This window comes from Bradysia coprophila, chromosome IV (genome assembly GCF_014529535.1).
Source record: "Bradysia coprophila strain Holo2 chromosome IV, BU_Bcop_v1, whole genome shotgun sequence".
In the NCBI taxonomy this organism is placed as follows: domain Eukaryota; kingdom Metazoa; phylum Arthropoda; class Insecta; order Diptera; family Sciaridae; genus Bradysia; species Bradysia coprophila.
This window is the reverse complement of record NC_050738.1, coordinates 6,312,315-6,336,307: the sequence shown is the minus strand read 5'-3', so window position 1 is coordinate 6,336,307 and position 23,993 is coordinate 6,312,315. Positions and strand designations below refer to the sequence as shown.

Below are 23,993 nucleotides of genomic sequence, written 5' to 3'. Positions count from 1 at the left end.
GGGATCTTTCATTTTTATATCCAAAATGTTATGTTAAAACAAATGAAGTAAAGGATTTTATTTTAATCTGACGAAAATACTTAGATAAAATTAAGTAATACATTCTATAGGCTCTCATAACGATATGCTTGTCGTGTATGAAAGAAGCTGATCTCCGAGTTTAAACTCCAAGCTAACGGTATGAATGTCATTTTATCTCCTGTAATGTCATAATATTCACAATTTGAGTGTCACTTTTAGAATCAAAATGGGCCAGATTTAAACACGTCATTCACAGGACGTTACGTTTATTAACTGAAAATTTCGACAATTGGTCATTTGCGCACCGCTATCTTCGATTTTTTCTCATTTATTCACGGCGAACTTCGATATTTTCTCATTTATTCACGGCGAACTTCGATAATTTCACATTTATTCACTGAAAATTGACAAATTCTTGACAGTGTACTAGATGTGTGTTTTATTTGTGGGGAATATGAATGAGTGACGGTGTCATGGCGTGTTGATGTTTCAGTTTGATTTTTTTAAATTGGTTTTTATGGTGATTATGACATTACAGGAGATAAAACTTTGTTCCTAACACGGTAGTAAATGGGGGTTTTGCGCACACGATGTGTTGCCGAACTCGCTTCGCTCGTATCGGCAATCTCACATCTAGTGCGCAAAACAATCCCATTTACTACCTTATTATGAAAATAGCTATTGTGTGGTTGAGTATCTAATATCAAGATGAAAATTTAATATTACGGCGACATATTGTTTTTCTTTTAATAAAAATAGTAACGCAAATGGTTTTGTTTGCAATTAAATCAATTTATGCAATACACTCACCATTCTAATAATCTAGGTGTTTTCGTCAAATTAAAATAAAGTCTTTTACTTCATTTGTTTTAACATACATTTTGGTCCAAAATTTTTGGAAATAAAAATTAAAGATCAAAGCTAGACCTACAAAAATGGAGTGTATTGGTTCTACAAACGCTCGCTACCTTCTCCTTCACTAAGCAATGAAAAGACAATGTGATTTATATTAGGACATCCGTGTGTATTGTTTTAAAAGATGTGTAACTATAAATAGCAGTAATTACTGCTAGCCAATACTTAGATTCGTAATTAGTATTTCATTTTACGTTTAACACAGCTACAATAGCATCCATCCTTCTTCAGTTTATTCTACCCTTCCCACCGATAACAAAATTGTCGACTTTACTGAAATAATCAACATTATGAATCGAGTCGTGCAAGACATTGTAACCATTGTAGCCTTTATGGACTTTATAGCCATGACATTTTCTCTAAAATGAAATAATTCAACTGGGATTTTTCATATTTGTTCCGTCGTTTTGTGTGTACCACATGTATATATACACATTCTGCATACAATATGATTATACATTTCGAAATAACAATAAAACACGACATGTTTTGTTGAAAATACTTTCAGGCATGTTAAAATAACCCAAAACTTCAACGAAACATAAAAGCAGCCCCGAACTCGAAAAAAGCACCAAATTTAGCTTCGTATCTTTCCACAAAACTCTCAACTTTTGTACATGTGTGGCAGAAGAAAGGGTCACTTTTATATACACAATGAGCTAATAAAGCAAAACATAGCACTGCTTTTGGTTGCTCGTAGCTCAGCGAATATCAAAAGAAATTTTGTGTACATAGAGTACATACAAAATATTCCATTCTTTATGAGCAGTTTTGTACATCCAACCCCCCTAATCTTTCTTGGACTGCTAAGTTGGTACTTGCAACGTGAATTACTCACACACATAATACGTACATAATGGTGCAGAATGGATCTCTTTTTTTTCATTCTAAAATTGTCAGGTGTAAAACGTGGTGTATTAGCGGTAATCGCAGTGATTTGGGATTTATTACACTTTTATTTGGAAAATGTGTATTGAATAACAAAATATTTTTGTTTTATACGACGTGTACTGGACTGCTGATCTCTGCCACTTGATTATGGAATATTTCCAGTGCTTGGAGAATATTAAGTCAGGTGAATGCAGGTCGGGTGGGAATTTCGAATGCAACGAAAAACTTTTGTCCATAGAAGATTCGTTAAATTAAGCTGCAGATGTTAACGAACTTTCATGGAAGAGTCAAAATAAAAAGCCAATTGTGGCCCATAATTGGTTCAGCGGCTCGATATTTGTCTGTCTATCTTCCACATGAATTTTACAATTGGCTGACGCATACTATTAAAAAACGAGTAAATCATTACGTCAACCATAAACGTCTTATGTATATAATCAAATAAATATTGAACAAATGAAGTAATAGATGTATGTATTAAATACAAGGCGATAATTTGGTTATGATGATTTAATGAATACACTCACGGAATTTTGAAAACCGACACATTTGCTGTTTCGTGGTTTACTGGTTTTTTGTGAATTTTGCATGTATTTTTATATGGAGAAATCAGAAACTCAAGTAAAACAAAGAAACATAAAATGTGTCGATTTTCAAAATTCCGTGTGTGTATGCCGCGTTTCTGAAATATCGAGGTATAAATGTTATAAAGCATACATACACCGTTTATTCTGTCGCATTACAAATTTTTCTATTTCGCTAGAAGGGATGATTTTTGTGGTTCTGATGAAAATATGTTCAAATAGATTGGACTGAGTGAGTTGTAATTAAATATTTTAGGGTAATTTATTGTGTATAATTAGCATTGACTAAATAATCGGATTTAGTGCTAGTTAAATACTTTCGTATTTTCAGATAATTTATTGTACGTTTGGTGCGTTGTGGATATATTTTATATACCTATCTACTGTAAAGTCCACTTTACGGTAGAGCAAGCGAACTTTCAGACTAACTCTATAAAATACTATCATCATGGAAGTATTTAAATTTAAGTATTTAAGTGATAAAAATTTTAAAAGTCCGTTTTTTGTGAGGCAAAACCGATGTCAATAATCACACGAAAAATTGACTTTATTCCGAGTTTTCTAAAATCTATGTTGGTTTATTAAACGAATTAACTTTTTTGTCCTAGTAATGTAAAAAGCCATTTTCGACCCTAGGGAAATCAAAAGCATGTAATAGTTATTTGTTTAACTATGGAAAAAGGGTGTAAATTGTATTTCGAGGGTGCTGTTACCCGATGAAATGTAATTTCTAATTTTTTCCCGAGATAAACACAGCATTTGTCATAAGAAAGGCTTTCGAAGTTTCAGCGGGGGAAGAAAAGGACTGTTTTCTCCCATAAATTGTGAAAAAATCATTTACTTTCGCTTTCAATCTGTTTTTCTTGGAAATAATAACACGTATGGTATGGTGTTGGGATTGCACATATTAATGCATTGCACACATATATTTTCATAAATCTCGCGGTCGTGCTACCATGTCGCTATAAATATCAAAATATCAATAAATTTTCAATACGGTAATGCCCATCTAATAGGTTCATTTCCCGGAAGAACTTTTCAAATAGTTATATACGGAAAAGCGACATGTTTACCATATAGCCTTAAATATTCAAACTCACTTTAAATAATTTCTAAGTGTATGCGGTGAGGCAGCGACGTTGAAAAAAGAAGGAAAACTCACACACACCTTTTCACCATTTTTCTTTTTCATAACATTGTGCGTTCCTTGAATATTTTCTCCCTAAATGTGTATATGCCTAATGAGAAATATTTATTCTGTTTTTATTTTCCTTCTCTCAACCTTACACATAATTGATGTCGCAGGAAAGAAGTTTTGGAACGGATTTATTTAAAGATTAGAAAAGATCAAACAAACGAAAATAAACAGAGCGTTCGTTCGCTCAAAGAATTTTAAACGAAATCAAATCTGTGCCGTTTCGAATTCTTTATATATACGTATTATACCAGGGTTGATTAAATGTATGGATAAAAAATTGAACTAATACACACAATTTCAAATCATTTATTTACAAAATAACCTCAAGAATATTAATCGAACGTCAGGGAATTGTTTATCATCTTCTCTGATCACACACCCTTCACATCATAACCTCAGGGTTCAAAAAAAGGTTAATATTACTAGCAACGAGAGAAAAAAAAAGACAATTTGCCAATAGCATCACCACGAACATTCTATTCACGTTGACGATAAGGCCAATAAAGGAATTTCTTTCTTTTCGATCTTTTTTTTACTTTTTTACTTTTTTCATTTTTTTTTAAATAAATCAATTCTCCAAGCAACGAACGAAAAGCTCAAACAAAAAACCAATTTCCAGATAAATATTGCTTGAAAAGATGTAAATATGACGAGACTTTGTGACGCTCTCCCTCTAGTCTCCATCTCATCCGAATGTTATAAAATATGTATGTTCGAAGGACATGGATATAGAAGTTACATAAAAAACCCATCTTCTAAATCCATGTTACAATAGGGAAAAAAAAAGTAGGAAAAAAATTTTTGTTCGTTGGAAGAAAATCATTTCGAAAAGGTTTCTTCTGTAGCCGTTTGTCGGAGAGGTGCTGTGTTATAGTGTACGAGCTTTTATCAAATGGATTTCAGTGTTTTGTGTATGTTTGGCACTTGGAAATACTTTTATGATTATTTAGCAAATTAGAAGAACGTTGTCACATATACAACGAATGTGTGTTTATTGTATGTCGAAGACATACACATAGCCTCAATATATACCAGACACATTATATATTGTGCTCGATGGAAAACATTTTTAGCTGGATGGACAAATTCAAGGTGACATCTAAAGGAAAATAATCAAATAAGCGAAACTTTTCAAAAATTGACACTTTGTACAAATAAAGTTATATGAGTTTGTTGATGGTGGGGTGTGAACGTGCTATACTTTTATTTTAGATTTTACGAGAACCATAAATATTAAATCATCTGAACTTTGTGAACAAATTAAATTGTAAGCATTTATTACGGAGAGTCCTTTTCGGTGAAATTCGGTAGATTGTTGAGTGTGTGACTCCATAATAAAGGCAAGTGGAATGAAAGTAACCAACTTTTACTCTTTGGATTGATATGTGCGTTGTTTAAAAGAACAAAATAAATAACAAATACCCGAAAGTCATTGAACTCTTTGTGGTGTGGGTGTGCCAGCCTTGTTGCGTAAAAACGAAATTTTTCTCGATTTTTTGTTTTCTTCTTTGCTTTGTAGATTTTCATTTCTTCATTCATGAAAATTACATATTGAATTGCTTTGATTATATCGTTGAATGAGTAATACGTGTAATGTTCCATGTTTGATTAGATTTACAGATGTTTCAAGTGAAAAAATCCGTTCTTGTGAATTGAAAAAAGAATTGCTGGGGTTGGCTTTGTATGTGTAGTTCGCATTCTTCATTACATTCATTAGATTACGTGTGTTTATGTCAGTATATAAATTGTGGTTAATTTTCTTGTCAAGCTATATCCACATTGTCATTAAAAATCTGTTGAGTCTCTTACGCAAAATCTTTTACTTCATTATGTTGGACATACATTTTGCAATTTAAGAACAGTATTTCTATAACTTTTTTGTGTTAATTCCAGCGTAGATATATACAAGAAGCCCTCACAAAGCCAAAATTCGTTCAAAACAATTTTAAGAATAGAAATTAAGTTTTCTGTTAGAGCTCTACAACCTTCCAAACCATTCAAAAAAGTCACCTTTTGTCAAAATATAAGAGAGCTAATTATGATGGCGTCGTTATATGCGACTGAAGTTTTATTCAAAAGAGAGAGAGAGAGAGAGAGAGAGAGCTAATCAAATCATCTGTATAACAAATTCTTTCGAAAACAGTCGTTTTTCAAAAACAAATAACGTTTTGTTATAATCATCTGTAATCGACAGCCATGACAAAAAGGCGAAAACCTCACATTGTCGCGGTCTTATGTATTCAAATGTGTGTTAAAACGAATGAAGTAATTGATGATGCTTCAAACACTAGGCATACTTTGAACATAAGAAGTAACAGAACGTATCGTTAAGTGATTTAAAAGTTGAGAGTACTGTTAACTCCCAATGCCGTGATCTAATAAATTCAGATGTATGTTACAACGAATGAAGTAACAGAATGTGTGTAATACACTAGGCATACTTTGATCACTAGAAGTAACATAATGTACCGTTATGTGGTTGAAAATTTCACAACATTATCCACACAATGGGGAATCGGAACTTTGACAAGTTCTATTTAAGCGACGTAAAACGTTATTCTAGAAAAATCTTCTAAGGAGTGAGTCCAAAATGCTTTAATTTTTTATGCAAATTACGAAATGGCGGATCTATACAGTGTTAATGGAGACAGTGATTGAGCGAGGTTCGAGGAAAATGTCAAACATTAACAAAAAAAGCTCGAGTCGTTCTGTGTACGAAATTAATTTTATTTAAAGAAAATCTGAGGATCTTTTAGATGCCGTTGGCGTAGAACAATTTCTTGCATAAATTCGACTTCGTGTACTACAATAATTTTAAGTTCGAATAGGTAAACCGACCGGTTCACTATAAAACTATGAAACTTCACTATAAATTAATATGCAAACATTCAAACATTCAAATCGAATGAATTAACTGAAAAAAAAGAAATTGCGAATTATGCAAAGTCCACAATTTATTTCCACATTAATTTTTCAACAAAGTACATTCATACCCAATCAGATATAATTTTAGTCCAGCCATTATCATTAAAATTGTAATTCAAAAGCAGTTTTTATTGTAATCGAAATTATCCCACTTAAAGCATATGTTGAAAATGAATGTACATTTTGCAAAAAAGCCTCTTTCTAAATGACAATTTGGAAACCCCTTAATATTCGAATAAACTTTTCAAGGAAAACATCTCAAACCCTCATTATCGTATTTAGCATATCTGGAATACAAAGAGCAATAAATAAGAAAACCATAGCAATTAGGGGACGTCCATTAAATATCCTTAATTGCTACCGCAAAATTACCTGATTAAATATGCAAACAATGTTGAAGTATACTTTTGCTGTGTGCACATCTCTTTAACAAATTAACAAATTTATTGTAATGAATATTAAGCTCCAATAATTTTCCCCGTCTGCATTTACATAATGTGCATTAAGCGCCTTAAAACAAGGTCAAGTGAAACGGCAAAATATTTTGTAATTTTCATTTATTCTGTCACGAACAGTGCGGATAAAATGAATATATTCGATTTGAATTGAGACGCTGCGTTGTTTCGTGTTTTAACTGGAATGAAGGCACTGGGGACCAGCGGAAGAGTCGGGAAAGTTTAATCAGTTTAACGAAAGTTATTTAGAGAAATGAAAGAGTATACATAAATGTATGCAAAAGATCAGAAAAGTTTAAAGTTTCACAATTCTCAAATGCATCGTTCTGCATTGCCAAAACAAAAGCGGGCTGTGAAATATATAAATTTCTCGAATTGAATATAATAGACGAAGCTGCATTTCGAAACAGCTATGACTATTTGTCATTAACACGAAGTCAAAAATATACGATACACATCTTATATAGTACAAAACAGATATGATAAAACAAACGAAGTAATAGATCAGTTGAAAATTTTCGGATGAAACGTAGTATCAGATCAATTAATTCAATCACGATTAACCTGCCGTTTCCGAAGGGATTCCACACAGATTATAACAGCAAAAAACGATTCATGTGAACCCTATCTATTTATTGCTATGGTCTATCAGTCTCAGATTACCGAAAATATTCCCTACCTTAACACATTGGCGACAGGCAATATTGCATTTCAACAAAACATCTTCTACATTTCCGTACGTACGTAACTCCTTTCCACCTTTCTTCTCAAAATTCGATATTTTTATTGTTATACGACGCTATATACATATGTCACGGTTAATGAAAGCTTCGTAACGACTTTCGACAAGAATATTTCAACATTACTGCATCGTTTGGTGTTAAATAAACAACGAAATGACTAAATTAATTTAAACACGAAAATTAAGTAAGGAGGATGGATGGGTGGAGGAAACGGTAAGTGGAAACATTTACTAACAGTTGGAAGAAAAACAAAAACTGCATTCGATATCATATGGCAATTAAGCGCAATTGGGTGTTTTGTACCAATGTAATATGTGCGCTTGTTTAACACTCACCTCAACTACAGTTATTGGATTGTTCGTGGGCACATTAACTCCAATAAATCACCAAATTACACCATTCCAGTAAAACTTAATGCATCACAATACACAAATTTCACCATTACACCATGGAAAGACAGACTTTTTTCTTCGAACTATAGCGTAGAATAACCGAACGCCGTTTCTTTGCCACCGAATCGATTGAATAACACTGCGAAACTGAACGAGAAAATGTTTTTGGCCAAAATAGGGCACATTCGGGATATAAGCGGAGAGTAAGAGACTCACGAGTATCTCACGGTGCAGGAGAAAAAAACGATCAAATTATTAGGATGTTGCGTATTATAGTCGGTGGTAGCAACGAACTGGTAGCGGGTGCTTTTACAAACCAGCAAATCGTTTTGTTATGCTCAAAAAGCGTGTGGAATTGCATTGACCATGCGCCTGGTCCATTATTTTGTATATTGACTTGGGGAATGTTTGTATATGTTTTTTTCTGCTTCTTCTGTTCGGCTCTTTCGTCATGTTGATGTGTTGCGATATGTACGTGCACCGTACATGCTGGGGTGGCATTACAGATAATAATGATAAAAGTAGAATGACAAAGTTAAATATTCAAACCAAATTGGGGAAATTAAATTTTCTGATAATTCAATTTGGCTGGGATAAACATTAAATAAATGCGGGTGACATAACATTATTCTTCGGCAGGAATGAAATGCGTATCGCGTTGTAGAGTCGTCATTTTATACAGAGACCTTCGTTAATAATTTTATACAACCCAGCAGTGTCTACGTGCCGAGTTCGGTTCGAAGGAAAAATGAAAAAAAAAATTGAATCTCAGATTCGACAGAAATGGAAAATGATTTATTACTCGCTAACTGGATTAGCATAGGAGTTTGAAATCGATTTGAAATTCACTCCTCCAATTCAGGTCAGATTCGATTACGTTTGATTAAGCTGAAATGTATTTCCGCTTTATGGGTTGGTCTGAAAAATGTAATTTGCTTTAATAAAGTCGCAAATTCCGTATCTAAATATAACCAACAGCAACGCGTCTCGCGGTATGCAGTCTATTTGTTTATTTACACATTCTCTCAACTTTTTAACTCACACAAAATGTGGAAATTTATGCGATACAGAGCCACAACATTACACTACACCACATATGATAATATTAAATTTACAAACATAAAAAAAGCGAAATGTGAAAAAGTTATGTGCTTTCCAATATTATGGAAAAGAAAGGAATACATGAAATTTGAAATGTTCTCTGCTATTATTTACATTACATTATGATAAGAATCCAAAAATTATCATAAATATTGTGAATGCTTGCCTTTCGGAATGTATAAAATATAGACACGGAGAAGAATATTGTAAGTTTTCTGATATTTCTGTTACATCTGTTATGGAATGAACGAACAAGCGTAATGCTGTTCTTATTTCAGGTTTTATCGGGGATGAAACCTTATTCGTTCCACTTTTTTTTTCAGATCAATACTTCAGAGGTTTTTAAAAATGGAAAATATCTTAGAAATACAACAGAAAGTTCCACCGAAGGAAGAGGATAAAGCCATTTGGGGGTCATAAAAAATGTCCCCTAAAATGTCTTTAAAAAGAAAACATTGACTGCAAATTGTACTCACTTTTATTGTTCATAAAAAAATACCACCACACAAGACCTGGTGAATAGGAAAGTGTGAGAATTTCCCAATAAAGATGAGGGTAAAATGAAATTAAGTCCAACCAAATCTACCGAAAAGCTTTGTTTTTATAAATTAAGTAGCTGGGGATATTTTAAAGATAAAAGAAGTTACAGTGTGATTCAACATTAAGGTTACACTTTTTCGTTTCGACTACAGTTGGGCTGCTCATTCAACAATTCAGATGTAGAGATAGAATCATGTTTACCGAGTAAGAAAACAACGAAACTACCAGCTGAAGCAAATGCATAAAAGTGTAACCGAAATGTTGAATTTCACTGTAATTTGAATTTGAGAAAATATTAGACCTTACAGGGGAGGAAAAATAAGAAGTTACAATTACATTACAATCCAATTCTTCTTATTCAATCGACATGCATACGAGACGAGATGTATGTAGATTGAAAGATTGAATAAATTCAATTGGATTGTATTCGTAGAAATGTGATTTGTTTATTTTCTCGCTCGTAGAGATTTATTGTTGGTTAAGACATTCTTTTTGAATCGATTTCCACCACGAAGACACGGTGACACATTTTTGTGCAAACAAAGAAAAAGGTGTTAGACAACATAATCCATTATTTTCGTTATGTGCTCAAAAATGTAGCTTATTTTCTTTCAATTGCTTTTTCACTAATTTACTTTTCTCACTAAACTTTCGAAAAATGAGTCATTACTTCACCTCACATATCACCAAGTATCGATATCTACTGCTTCAGTTATGATATTCATTGGATTGTAACAGAATCTTTTACTTCGTTTAACTATAAAAGGCAACATTAGCCAGCGCACATCGCTCATTTCCTTTTTGCTGTCGATAACTAAAATAATATAATTAATTTTAATATATATTTATTATTTATTTATTTTGTCTATAACTAGGACATACCATGTAAAACGATAAAAAGGCGACACTCTGTGTACATCTTTGGACTAAAAGAAATATTTAAATTGAAGATCAGTTCTAGGAAAAAAGGAAACTTTCATTTAATTTCTTTCTCGAACAAAATCAACTCGATTTGTTGGATTTTTAATTTCCCCAAGGCAATTTAATGGTCTCGTGAACATCAATGTTTCGTTGTAACGACTTTCTAGTGCCTTTAAACTTTTATAAAATTTAAAATTGTTCTGTTTATATATGCCATGCATGATGAACAGTATAATTACGAAGGAATTCCGTAATTAAAAATTTATTTTAAAATGAAATTGTTTTCGAATTAGTGAGCAAAGAGAAGTTGGTCGTTTTGTATTGGGTATTTGCTCTCGAACTCCACACATGCATACCATGGAAAATAATAAACTTTTGAATCAAAATTAACTTTTTCAATGCGAGTTGATAATTGGATTTCCTTTAATGTATTAGAAAAATTAAGACGACGATGTGAGTATTTTTCACGAGCAGTAGAAATAGGAATTCTTTTGTTCGACAACAGCAGCGTTGGTTGGCACCGTTGTTTGTGTACAAACCAAAACCCTTTGATTTCGTTTACCGGGAACTAACATTGAACATCCCTAAGCAATACTTTTCCGTGTGTTTTTAAAGCTTTTTTCAATTTTAAGACGTCAAGTGGTATGGCTACAGCAGATGTTTCAACTTATCAGCTTATAAAAGACCAGATTAAAATAGGTGGGTTCTTACATTTTCAGTACATTCAATTTTTTCAACTAAGACCAGAGCTTTCATTATTGGAAATTTTAATTAGGAAAATTGGCAAAAATTCTGAATAATTCTGACAAAACTCCGAAATTTTCTGAATTTTTTCGGAACTTTTACAGAATTTTGTATCATTCGGAGCTTTTCTGAATATTTCGGAATTAAAAAGCCCAAAGAAATAAGCTTTGAACCACACCTAAAAATACCAACGCGAAAAAGACCTAATTCAAATTCTTATTTTGTAAACTGTCAAACTTGTTGACAGAAGAATAAAAGAGAAATGTGAATTAGGTCTTCTTCGCGTCGGTATGTGTGTCTAGGGTCTATTAGACGAAAATATGATTCCCCCACCCCTACCATTCGGTATATTAAATACATTTTTATCTTTTAAAAAATAAACTGAAACCCGGAACTTATTGCATGATATCTTGCTAACTTTGTTCTAGAAAATATTGTAATTACAAAATTTATTGTCCTATCGTACGATATCGTACGAGTACGAATTCCTAACTTATTCCTAACTCAGCACTTTAAGTCAGTGTGAATTTGAACTCAATAAATGAGCCGTACTCATGCTCCATATTCTTATGTGGGTTATTGGGTACATTTCCATGCTCCATATGTATTATAGATTGACAAAGTTATTGTGTTGTCGTATTGAAGAATTATCGAATTTTCATAAGAATTAACATAACGAAGCACAAAGATTGACTCAAAGCATTTTGGGATAAATTAATTTTTTACTTTGAATGTCGCATTTTCGCCTCACTCCCATCCACACCCTCTTCTCGCGCCTTTTCCTGTTAACACATTGCTGATTTTATTCCTTGTTATACAATCATAATCAATCTATATTGAATTTCTTTGACGGAAGTCTTTTGTTGTAATATAGACGTATGTACGTTCCAGAAGCGCATACATTTTCTTTCCCTTAACATTATGTTCCACATTATTTTATATTCATTTTCGATAATATTTTTCCTTTCCCCAAAAAAATAACGCAAAAGAAAAACCTTCTACAATTTGATAAATATACGTACCATCAACAGAATCAATAAATATGTTTTTGGTTCTCCGGATCGAAGGTAATTTATGATACATTTCAATTCAAATTTTTGAATATTTATTTTCTCGACGTCGTTTCACTCATGGTTGCATATACTTTTATACGTATATGATAATAACAATCAGTCATTTTATGTACATTTATATGTTATATGGTGAATGTCAAAATAAATATAAAAAATTAAGGATTCAATATAACTCTTCAAGTTCTTCATATACTTTGATCTTTTGTGGATCCGTTTGATTGTTATGTGTGATTGAGATATATCAACGTATTCAACCTTTCCTAGAAAATATTTTAAATGTTTTCCAACCAAAAAAAGAAATGAAAATATCTTCGTTCGCTCACTTTCATAACAATATGAATATTCAAAAGCATTTCTATTCGGTAAATAAAATGTGTTTTTATGTTTTCAGTCGAAAAACAACCACTTTCGCAGCGGTAGAGGTGAGTAAGTTTTTATTTATCTAACAGTTTCTTGTTTAAATTCAACTATTTTTATCATTTACCAAGTATTCCTTTAGCTCAAACTTTCTCATTTAGATAAGGTTCGAAGTCTTTAAATTCCGTAAGGTTCAGATGATAATGCATTTGGGTGATACTAACTCGAAAATCATATTGGCGCCCAAATTTTTCTGAAGAGACTGATGCACGTCTATTGTCGGAACAGGAGTTTTCTTCGTGTGCACTCCTTAGAGTACTCTGTGGGAGCGATAGAACTGATAGGGGTTGTAATTGAAGGGGCATCTGTGGGAGAAATCTTTTATAACATGACCATCAGATTTCCATACCCCTTCGATTGCAACCCCAATCAGTTCCATCGCACCCACAGAGCACTCTAGGGAGCCTTGGTCGGATTGCTCCGGACTGCAAGGTTGAAAATAAAATTTTTTTGTGGAATGTGGTTCAGGGTCTCAAGCAGATTAAGAATATTCAAAAATATCAAATTTGCGACGACATGTTTAATTAAACTCCATTCAACCACACCGTGAATATTCTATTATCACCACTCTAAACAACAACATGAAATCATCTCGAACCCCGTTACATTTTACGTAAATCTGGAGGTAAATCTACACACTGTTTCACTACTCATTTATTTTCAGCTCCGTAGCGGTGGTTTGAAAACCCATAAGTAAAGCATACAATTCAAGTCTGAGTGTTAACTCAGTGGATTCGAATGCGAGTTAGAAATATGCAGCTCTCCACTTTATTCCTTCGAAAATGTGAAGGATTTCTTAGTAGCTTCGCCAATTCACATTTTAAAGATATCGTTGCTTCACATTGAACTCATCATGCTCTTGATGCAATTAATTACAAAAGCATTCTTCATCATCGATCGAAATCAAATTTTCAGTCAGAGCTATGAGTTCCGACTATGCTGTACTGGGTGCGATGTAAACAATCACAGGAAGCGTCAGTTAAATTAAGACATTAATTTGCTTCAGCTATTTTTCAGCTCGTCCAGGTTCACTCATAGCAATGTTTTGTTTAGTCTAGCGTATGTGCTATCTCTATTAGAAGCAAGTCAATCCAAACAAGGCTTTAAACGAAATTTTATAAATTTTATTAAAAAATAAAAATTTTCCCGAACAACAAACTAGCATGGCCTTGGCAAAATCAGTTGAATTTTTTTCGGTAGGATAACCGTTCCTTTTTTCGCATTTCTTTTCCGTTCCATACCCTTCCGTTTACCATCGTTTTTCACTGTTTTTGTTGGCTCATTGAATAAAAGCCCATCGACATCATCTTTCAGTGCACTCTGAACATCTTCGGATAGTTCCAGTTGTAACGGTTTTTCGGTATGCAGTCGTGCTATGTGCTCCTTTAGCTTGTCCGTGCGATAACTGGAGAACGTACAATGCGGACATTTGTGCATATTTTTCGACAGATGCACCAGGGCGTGTCGCTTTAAATTTTTGTTCTGCGAAAAGCGAATACCGCAAATTTCGCACACAAACGGAGTTTTCATTTCATGTGTTGCGATATGGATTTTAAGATTCTCTTTCCTGCGGGAAGTGTATAAGCAATTGGTGGCCGTACACCGGAACACTTCTCCACCATGAGTCAGCTGATGTGCTCGTAATGTTTTCAAATGATTTGTACTGTAACCGCATTCGTCGCACAGGAGTTTCTTCTCACTTGAATGGACGATGATATGATTGTTGAGGCCGTGTTTCCACTTAAATCCTTTTCCGCAATATGGACACATATGATTGGTGGTATTTGAATGCTTGGGAGTGTGTAAATTGAGTGCAGTCTTTGTAACAAAGCGAACGTCGCATTCTTTGCAGAAAAACGGTTTATCATTGTCATGTCGAACCAGATGACCTCTGAAAGCCGAAAAGCATTACATAGGGAAAGTTTTCTGCAGCTCATGCTGTTCACCGTCTGCAATACTTACTTAAACTCGGTCATTGTCTCAAATGTAGTTTCGCAGAGGGAACATTTCTTGTTGTCTGACTTGCAGTTGTTGATGTGAATTAGCATTTCTGAAGGTCGATAGCACTTATAGTTACAGCCATTGCAGTTGTGTTTTTTACTTTGGGCAGGCTGTGTCTGAGTTCTAAAAAGTTATTAGTCAGAAAGATGATCATTCCAGCAATACAACTTTGCAGTCACCTACTTATATTGCAATCCATGATTGATCCTACGCTGTTTCACTTTCAGAACGATATCCTCGGTGCTGGTTGCTTCTGGTTGACTATCGAAAAATTGTTTCAGTTCCAGGGCATTGTCAATTCTCAGGATTTTGATCAGCAGTTTTATATGTTCGTAGTGGTCACCTACTATCGTAACGTCTTGACTGCAGTACATGAAATCGATAATATAGCTCAAACACTCTTCACACTCAAAATCATATATTTCAATGATTAGCGGATTGTGTATAGAGAATTGCATGTCTTTCTGCAGAAAGTACTTGTTACCAACGAACAAGCTTTGGGATGCAATCACACAGAAGTGACAGGCAACAGAATAGCCAGTATTTAACTTAATTATGACATCGCAGAATTGACCCGTTCTTCGTTGTTCGTTCAGGATATTGAGTATCTTGTTTTCGGACGTTTCAAAATCGGATAACATTTTCACTTTTCCGAGATTGTCCTACCGAGAATATTTATATTTTGATTTTTTCAAATATTTTGACATATGTCAACAAGACAGGCATATGAGCGGGACGATACGGATAGACGGCGTGTGAGTCGTTTCGACGTTGCGTTGTAACTGATTTATTCACGTAAAGGTGGCGTTAAAATTTTCCAAACTTTCCCAAGCTTTTGAATGATTAGCTTTACTTTGCTCACCCTCACACATTGCCCGTTCTGCAAATCAAAACTAAATATTCCGTGCAATTTTACTTAAATTCCAAGCATTTGCGAACCGAATGGATTTTTCACTTTAACTTCCTGAGTGATTTGCGGGCTGTTTTCCACCCAAATTCCTCCCAATAACTTGTCGTGCGAGATGAGTAAAAACAATATTAATTAAGAACAAGTCCCGCAAGGCAAGTTATATTTAACTGTTACTCAGACTCTGATCTATTGTGGTTCACTAAGTTCATCAGTATCACTTTTTGAATGAATTTTGTTTTGATGAAACGTTAAATCGCCACAGTAAATTTTTTATTTAAGGCCAGTTCATACTCGCATACATTTTTGCGATATATGCGACCATGAACTGGCCTTAAACAAGTTTGTGTCGAAAAGTCAAATTAATTTACTGTAAGTGTTGTGAAATCTTGATTTTTACAAGTAACTCTCTTGGTTTCGGACTAATTGTAAAAATTTGAAGACAACACACAAAAAATATGTTGCAATTCAGGTAAACAAAAATTCTTGCCATACCTATAGTAAAGATAGTCGCAAGTCCGAAATCAACACATCTGTTGACTACTTTAAAAAAAAATTTTGATAGCCATTGTATGAAAAAGAATAGCCAACTTTGATCGGTTCAGTCCTCTATTTGAGTGACATCAAAGTCAGCTTCGGTGCTAGACAGTGAGTTCCAGGGATTCCAAATAAAAGTGTAGATAAAGTTGGTGGACTTAGAACCTTGGTAAAATAAAATAGTGGTACAGGTCACCACTATTGAGATATTTAAAATGTCATCATTAGTTAAAGTTGATTAGCATAGTCTCAGTCAGTGAAAGTAAAAGTTTCGTTTTTTAGAAAAAAGTTGAATCCAACTCTGTGACAATTGATTTTTTGGTAAACCATATGTATCAAGGCTGTATACTTTGGTGAGGTCACGCAGATCCCCATTTTATTAGATACGCGGGAACACACCTTTTCCACACAAACAAATTCACCAAATTTGAAGTGAACGATTCGATGAAAAAGTGAACCGAAAAATACACTTCAACGCTTCCATGTATGAAAATGACGCTGCGTTAGAAAGTATTACGCACTTTCCATTTTGAATTTTGACCGCACTTACGGTGTCAATTTGGTTGTCTTTTATGGGTCTATAAAAGACGTTCACATTTTTTAAGTAAATCCTTTTTGCCCCTGTGCATGCACTTTTCCATTACCTACAACATGGCGTGCCACACTTGTCCAAACTCCACTCCTACCTCTTTTATAAACGACTCCTATAAATTTTTAATCCAATTTTAGGAGTTGTGTAGAAAACTGCACGGGAGTCTAGAGATCGAAAACTCTTCATATTTATTTGTTTTACTAATTTCTACATTTCCTAATTTTTTGTTCTACAAATTTTTGTTTCAATTAACAGCACATTAAAATTAACTTCGATTCTCATGAATCAGTTCCATCAATTCATAACAAAAGAACCATTATGCAACGTAAATCTCAATTTCACCACATAAAATAGTTTTAATCACAGATTCCGATTAGAAAACAAAATAAAATAGCGGGTCATGATCAAGTGTCACTGTCATCGGGTCAATTAATTTTAATGTCGCGCACGACTGTTCAAAATTATCTCGTAGAAGTTAAACAAAAATACCATTTCAATTACAAATGTTTTGGAATATAAATTTACCAAAAATTTTCCACTGACTTAATGTTATCACATTTGTGTCTAGAATTATTTTTTTTGCATTAAACTTTTAATTGACTGATGCCAGTGCTGAAGAAAAAAATCATTCATAAAATGGTGATTAAATATTAATGTAGGAGCATTAGATTGGGGGTGTTCACTTAAAATAATCTTACGGAAATAAGATATTTAACCTAGAGAAATATTTATTTTAGTGAGCTACTCTTGCACACAATTTTTAACCGGTTAATGACGGCAAGCAGAATTATTATCTGGTCTATTACTTCAACAGATTAACGTATTTTTAATCTGTTCATTTCAAATCTTGTACTTCAATTTTTTAACATGCATTTTACTATAAAGGACCATATTACCCAGAGCTTGTCATTATTTTTGTCGTTGTTATCGATAACAGATGAATAGCCGTATTTAAGGTTTTGTTAGTTATTCCTAAACAAATCAAATATTTGTAAGCAGCTTCATCACAATCATGATATGTTAGGCGCTAGAGTAACTATGATGGACTAGCGGGCAAAAATCATTCCTCTGATTCCAACACCTTATCTCACAAAGACCCATTCCAACCGCATATTTTTCTCTGTGTCGTAAATATTTAGATCAACGAACTTTTTTCTGTGGGATTATCCTTATCAAAATTCCATTTTTAGAATCCACATTGAAAAGTATTTGTATACTGACTGACAGAACCAGGAACTTTTAAAGAAATAATTAGTACGACTCAATATTTGTACAGTATTTAGCGCAAAATGTTAAGAGGAAGTGAGAGATAGTCAAGGATGGAGTGTCAAAGTATGACCTGCGGTGTCAATCATTTTCAACTGGTTGCATTTGTCGATTATTTCTTTCTACTTTATAGCTTATAAGTCGGTCAAAAAGATAAAGCTTTCTACGATGCTTGCTAAACATTATGAGCGCTACAAAAACATTACGACATAGTTAAAGAATTTGTTATGACTGTCCATATACTGTGCAAAGAGATAATGTTATAATCATTCGTATAGTTTATGTTTGCATAACAACTTGAATCAAAATAAATTTGTAAGCAAATTTTGCTTCGAACATATCAGAATAAACAAACAAACAAGCAAAATCCTTACAAAAAAGCTCCCCAGCAACAAACCGATTTGACTATTTAAATTATTCGTCGATAACAAACAAATTAAATGGTAAATTACCACTAGACGATCCTCTCTGTTTTGCTCAAACAATTTTTTTCTTTTCGTTCTTCAATATTTATTTGATTTATTTATTTTTTACTGCTTTTAAATTAGCATCAATTAATGTTCATTGTTTTTTATCAACAAATTTTGATTTGAGTAATAGAAATGTTTGTCCCAGCATTTATGGAAGCCAATACATTGGACTGATTAGCTAAGTGCTCTCGATCACGAACGTCACCAAAATGTGGATCAGGTCGGTTTGATATTGTTAAATGGAATTGTGTCATCGAAATCGTTTGCATATTAGTTTCTATGCCGAACGCAATAACCTTTGCACTGTATAGTAGATTGTACTAATTTCACCTTTTAATTAAAGAACTTATTGACGAGCTGTACATCGCAAACGCGTAAGCAGTTGAACGGCGATTTACTCTATTATATAGGGCAAGTATGATATTAGTATGACTTATCGAGTCTATCACTTCTTTTGACAAGAATTTATGACAGATTAAAGGGAAATCTTTTACTGCACTAATTCTAACATTCATCTAATTACGTAAGGACCGATTGTGCAGAGCATATCGTTTATTTTGTCATTGTTTTCTTTAACAAATGTCTTGTGTATACCTCACTCAAAGTCAGTTGATGTCAAAGAGAAGTCCTATTAATAAAAAAAGTGTTTTTTCATACTTCATTTGACGTCAATACCTTCATTTGACTTTCTTGCATGCACACTAATTCTATGTACAAATATCTGAAGTCTAACTTTAGGCGCAGATCTAATCAGAATCAGACGAAAAACCCTAAAGGCTTTGATATCCTATAGGCGTGGTTCGGAATTCAAACTCACCAACCCACACTGGCCTGCGTGGTGTTTCATGGTTAAATACCCCTCATTGGGAGGCTTACATCCAGTAGTGGATAATAATACTAAACCTATCCTCGTCAGGGTTCCTCTATGGCTCTATGTTTTTTGTGTCGGTTTGTGTATTGATATATTACGGGTGGTAACCCGTAATCTTATTGGGAAGTCGTAGTCACGACTGACGAGGGACACTGGTCTATAAATGTGAAATAAACAGACAAATTATAAACAAAAATCCAAAAAATTCACAGATTTATATCCTAACATATCAATCATTCTATAATGGGGGACTGAAGTTTCAATAATTTCGATAGACAACATTATTCTAAGCAACAAATTATTCTAAACTATCGCAAAATTATAAACATTTATATTTTTAATTAATTGTTTTCTGATTTTCAAGGATCAGTCAAACATAAAAAAGACTATACGTCTCTATATGCCTCTCTTTTCTTCTCATGTCATTTTTTCTTAATTCTCTCACGAAAAAGGTTTGCTTTTAGGTTGAATTTGGGTCGTAGCCGTAATTCAAATATGAATTAAAAGTACAAAACTTGAAAATTCTGTAATAGTGTAGAACAATTTTTTGTTTACAATAAAATTCTTAATCAAAATACAAAAAATGTCAAAAGTTCAATGTCCCATTGCACAAAGTATCGTGGTTGTTCGTTATTTTAAAAAAAATGATACAATAACTCTTAACTCTCGAGCTTTCTAAAAACCTTTGAGAATTTGAAGCAAAGCCTAATATTTAGGAATTAATTTTCAAAAATTCACTAAAATTTTCACAAAATTCCCAATTATTTTCTTTGCTAGTTCATAGTTTTTAAACGTTTTTGAAAGTTTCCTGATGTTTTACGAGAATTTTTATATTAAAATGCAAATAAAAAAAATTTGGAATTTTAGCGAATTTTTGGGAATTAATTCTTAAATATTAGGCTCTGGTTTGACGTCTCTCGTTGATTCATAACCTATGTGGAATTTGAAGTTTCATCTTCTGAATTGAATATTTATTTTCGACAGATCAACCTGCCAAATCTTTTACTTCTTCAGTTTTAACATTCATTTGGTTGTAAGACTACATTAATGAGACCTCAACGTGTTGGTCTGCTGTCGATAACAGATGATGTGTCCGTAAAATAACAGAAATAAATCACAGAAATACGAACAATATCCATGAAATCTGGCAGCATTTCAAAGACGTCTTTCAAAGTAGTGTATTTTCGTAATTTTTGTATTTTTACGCAGTTAAGAAATTCTATTTTTTCTCTTCTGTCTTTTGCGGACTGATCACATTTTATTTTTCTATTATTATTGTCATCACGTTTAAAGTTTTTATGTAAATTTTGTTTTGTTTTAAGAAAAATGTTTATTTTTCACCAGCAGAAAATAAAACAAATATTTTAGTAACGCGTGTATTGATAGCAAAAGCTACGAAAAGTCGACTCGTCAATGTAAAGGACTCGGAGTATCACTTTCAAAAAAATTGTGTGATAAGTGTCATTTCAGTCGGTTTCTCGAGATAATTATCTGATTTTACTGTAGAATGAGAAAATTTACTATGAAACTAAATCAAACGAAACTTTACCGGCAGGTCAACAAAAGCCTGTTTCAAGTTTATTTTTGATTTATCAAGTGAGGGAATTCTTACATAGATTTTTCAACTGTCTCCTTTTCTATAATTGTGACACTGTGCTTGTTAAATTGCACATTTTTAACTTCAAATTTTTTTCTAAAATTATTTTGTGGACTAGACTGCTTACACTTGTTCATACGGGTGGAATAGTTTCACGCGGGCGTGTGACATTGGTAAAACCGTATAAATACCTATCAGCAGTTTTGTTTGAATAACTGGACCAGCTGAAAAACGGCTGAAGCAAATTACTAATATTTTCATTGACATTCACTGTATGTATAGTATGTATCACGGAAATTCAAATGTGACTGACATGTATACATTCTGTGAACATTGAACCCTCTTCGTATCATTGGGACACTATGAGTGTACGGCGATACGTTGTATAGCACATAATTCCACCCAAATTACATACCTAGACGAGCCTTCCATTGAAACAAGTTGATATGAATGGCGTATATAATGAAAACCATTGTATGGTGTAATAAAGAGTCAGCGCCAATAATTAAATTCGAGAGAAATGGTCGAGCCCCTTTTCTCTATATTTAGCTACCAGTTGAAAGAAGAAAAAAATCTCTAAAAAAAAATTCAAATCAAAACTGAAGATAAGCAAATATTACATTCGTGAATGTCAATTATTTATGCTAAATTATTATTTATTACTGGGTAGCCATAATATATATTCTTTATCTCGTCTTTCGCATTAAAGAAGATTGATTTTACATTTTAAAATATGGAAACCTGCTTGTTCATCAGCAATTGAAATTAAGTACGCGGGTTTTTAACTTTAAGCTTTTTTTTGATTTATTGCAAAATGTTGTTTAACAAGAAGAAAAAACTGTTGATTTCATGTCGCAATTCATTTTTTGTATTCTTTTTGTTCGTTTGAACGGTAGAAAGAATGTAGTAAGATATGTGTGTGGTAAGTACATTGTACGCATGTATTTTATGCATGCTTTTACTTTGCTGATATTAAGTCTCCGTTTCCAAGAATATTATGATTTCGGTTCAGCGATCTCATCCTTGCGAATCAATTAATTGAAGGTCGCGATAATTAGAAATGAGATTCTGTACATATTATGGATAAATGGGTATAGTCTAGAAATAACTGGCTAGGGAGCCATGGTAATGTTAATGCGTATGATCAAGTTTTGTTTGTGACACGAAACTACGCATAACTATGAAATCGATTTCTAATAAATTGTTTTCTTCCTCTCTCTTTACCGCGTTGTGACGTTCTAATAATCTAAAAATATTCGCAAATTTTCAAACCATTACCAACGACCGATCAGATTCGAAAGACATTTCCATGACCTAAATGAACCAGATTTTCTATCCGTTGCAATGTAGCTTAGAATGTGTACACTATGTCCTCGCACAACTGTTCGTGTGGGATTGTAGGATGTGCGTCAAAAATGTAGCTTTTTTTATTTTGTTGAAAATTCAATGAATTTCCTTCTCATAATGGATTGTAAAAATGATATGTTGCATGGTATACAATCATTTGTTAATCTATCTGACAAAATGGAAATTATGTCTCATTTCCTTATGCATACTCATATTTACTGGATATGAACTACTTAGAAAGAAGTTTGAACAAATAAACCGTTCATTCTGTTGATTCTTTGTGTGGTTAGTGGCTACGGATATAAAGTCAAATCTGTATCGAATATCAACGCGGAAATATAAATGTTACGCCGCAAAGTATCCTTGTAAGTTTTTCACAGACGGCAACCATATCGGCTGATTTATTGTTATTTCTCATCTATTACTTCATTCGATCTAAGCATTTTCAAAAGATTGATTTCAAATCTTTTACTTCATTTGTTTTGAACACGTTTTTTGCTTTAAAGATCACGATAGTCAGATCTTGTCGTTTATTTCTGCAGTCGTTATCAATAACAGATGACAACCGTCTGTATTCTTACAAGCATTGCTGACAGAATTTGGCAAACTGGCACGCTTGATGATAAAAGGATCTTTATGAAATGTTTCAGTCGGCCCGAAAAGAAACTTGCCGAAGGTAAAATTTGACAAGTCACGAGGTCACAGGTAGCTTAACAGGGCCTACTTTTTAGAAACTTTTAAAGAAAATCGAGAAATTCAAGAAACTTTGAGAAATTCAAGAAACTTCGAGAAATTCAAGAAATTTCGAGAAATATTTCTTGAATTTCTCAAAGTTTCTTGAATTTCTCGAATTCGAGAAATTTCAAGAAATTCCAGAAAATTCAAGAAATTCGGGAAACTTCGAGAAATTCAAGAAATTTCAAGAAACTAATTTCTCGAGTTTCTTGAAGTTTCTCGAATTTCTCGAATTCGAGAAATTTTAAGAAATTCGAGAAAATTCGATAAATTTCAAGAAATTAGTTTCCAAAAAGTAGGCCCTGCAGCTTAACCATGTTCATTGTTATCTACTTTTCAATTTGAGATTGTGTCAACGTTTGTAACCAGTTTCCCATCTAAACAATGGAAAAACACATGAATTCTACAAACTACTAAAACTACCACAGAAAAAAGACCAGAACGTGTTCAGATCACCATCGCTTACATAATTTGGGATTTCAAATTATTATTTTTGCAACCTTTATTTCTTAACATTCCTGTTATTTAAAGCTAATGTTGTGAACAGTTTGAAATCCGCCAATTTTTCTTCATTTACGTTGACGCGTCAATTTACGTCTTATTCACTCGTTGTTAGTTTTTCATTTGAATTTGTTTTTCTCCGAGAATTGAATGCGAATATTAGCTTTGACGTAACATTCTTTTTTAAATTATAACAGAAAGAATGGTTTGTGTTAATTTCCATTCGCTCCAATAGCAAACACATTTCTG

The 23,993-nt window shown here is 33.1% G+C and overlaps 2 protein-coding genes across 2 annotated transcripts in view; both read right to left on the bottom strand.

Annotated features, from left to right (window-relative positions):
• Positions 1-8,280, bottom strand: part of LOC119066739 — a 115,041-nt gene extending 106,761 nt beyond the window's left edge. The window contains exon 1 of the mRNA XM_037169361.1: positions 8,068-8,280. The gene's annotated coding sequence lies outside the window, so the exon portion shown is untranslated. The remainder of the gene's footprint in view (positions 1-8,067) is intronic.
• Positions 8,281-14,027: 5,747 nt separating this feature from the next.
• On the bottom strand, positions 14,028-15,639 carry LOC119066770 (zinc finger protein 429). Its single transcript, XM_037169422.1, has 3 exons — positions 15,105-15,639; positions 14,883-15,044; positions 14,028-14,811 (listed from the first exon to the last, which is right to left on the bottom strand). The coding sequence occupies exons 1-3, from the start codon at positions 15,560-15,562 to the stop codon at positions 14,079-14,081; spliced, it is 1,353 nt and encodes a 450-aa protein (XP_037025317.1). The 5' UTR covers positions 15,563-15,639; the 3' UTR covers positions 14,028-14,078.
• Positions 15,640-23,993: the final 8,354 nt, after the last annotated feature.

Coding starts and splice junctions, on each gene's coding strand:
- LOC119066770 (XM_037169422.1), bottom strand. CDS start 15,562: ATGTTATCCGATTTTGAAACGTCCGAAAACAAGATACTCAATATCCTG. Junction 15,045..15,104: donor AATCATGGATTGCAATATAA/GTAGGTGACTGC, acceptor ATAACTTTTTAG/AACTCAGACACAGCCTGCCC. Junction 14,812..14,882: donor GAGACAATGACCGAGTTTAA/GTAAGTATTGCA, acceptor TTCGGCTTTCAG/AGGTCATCTGGTTCGACATG.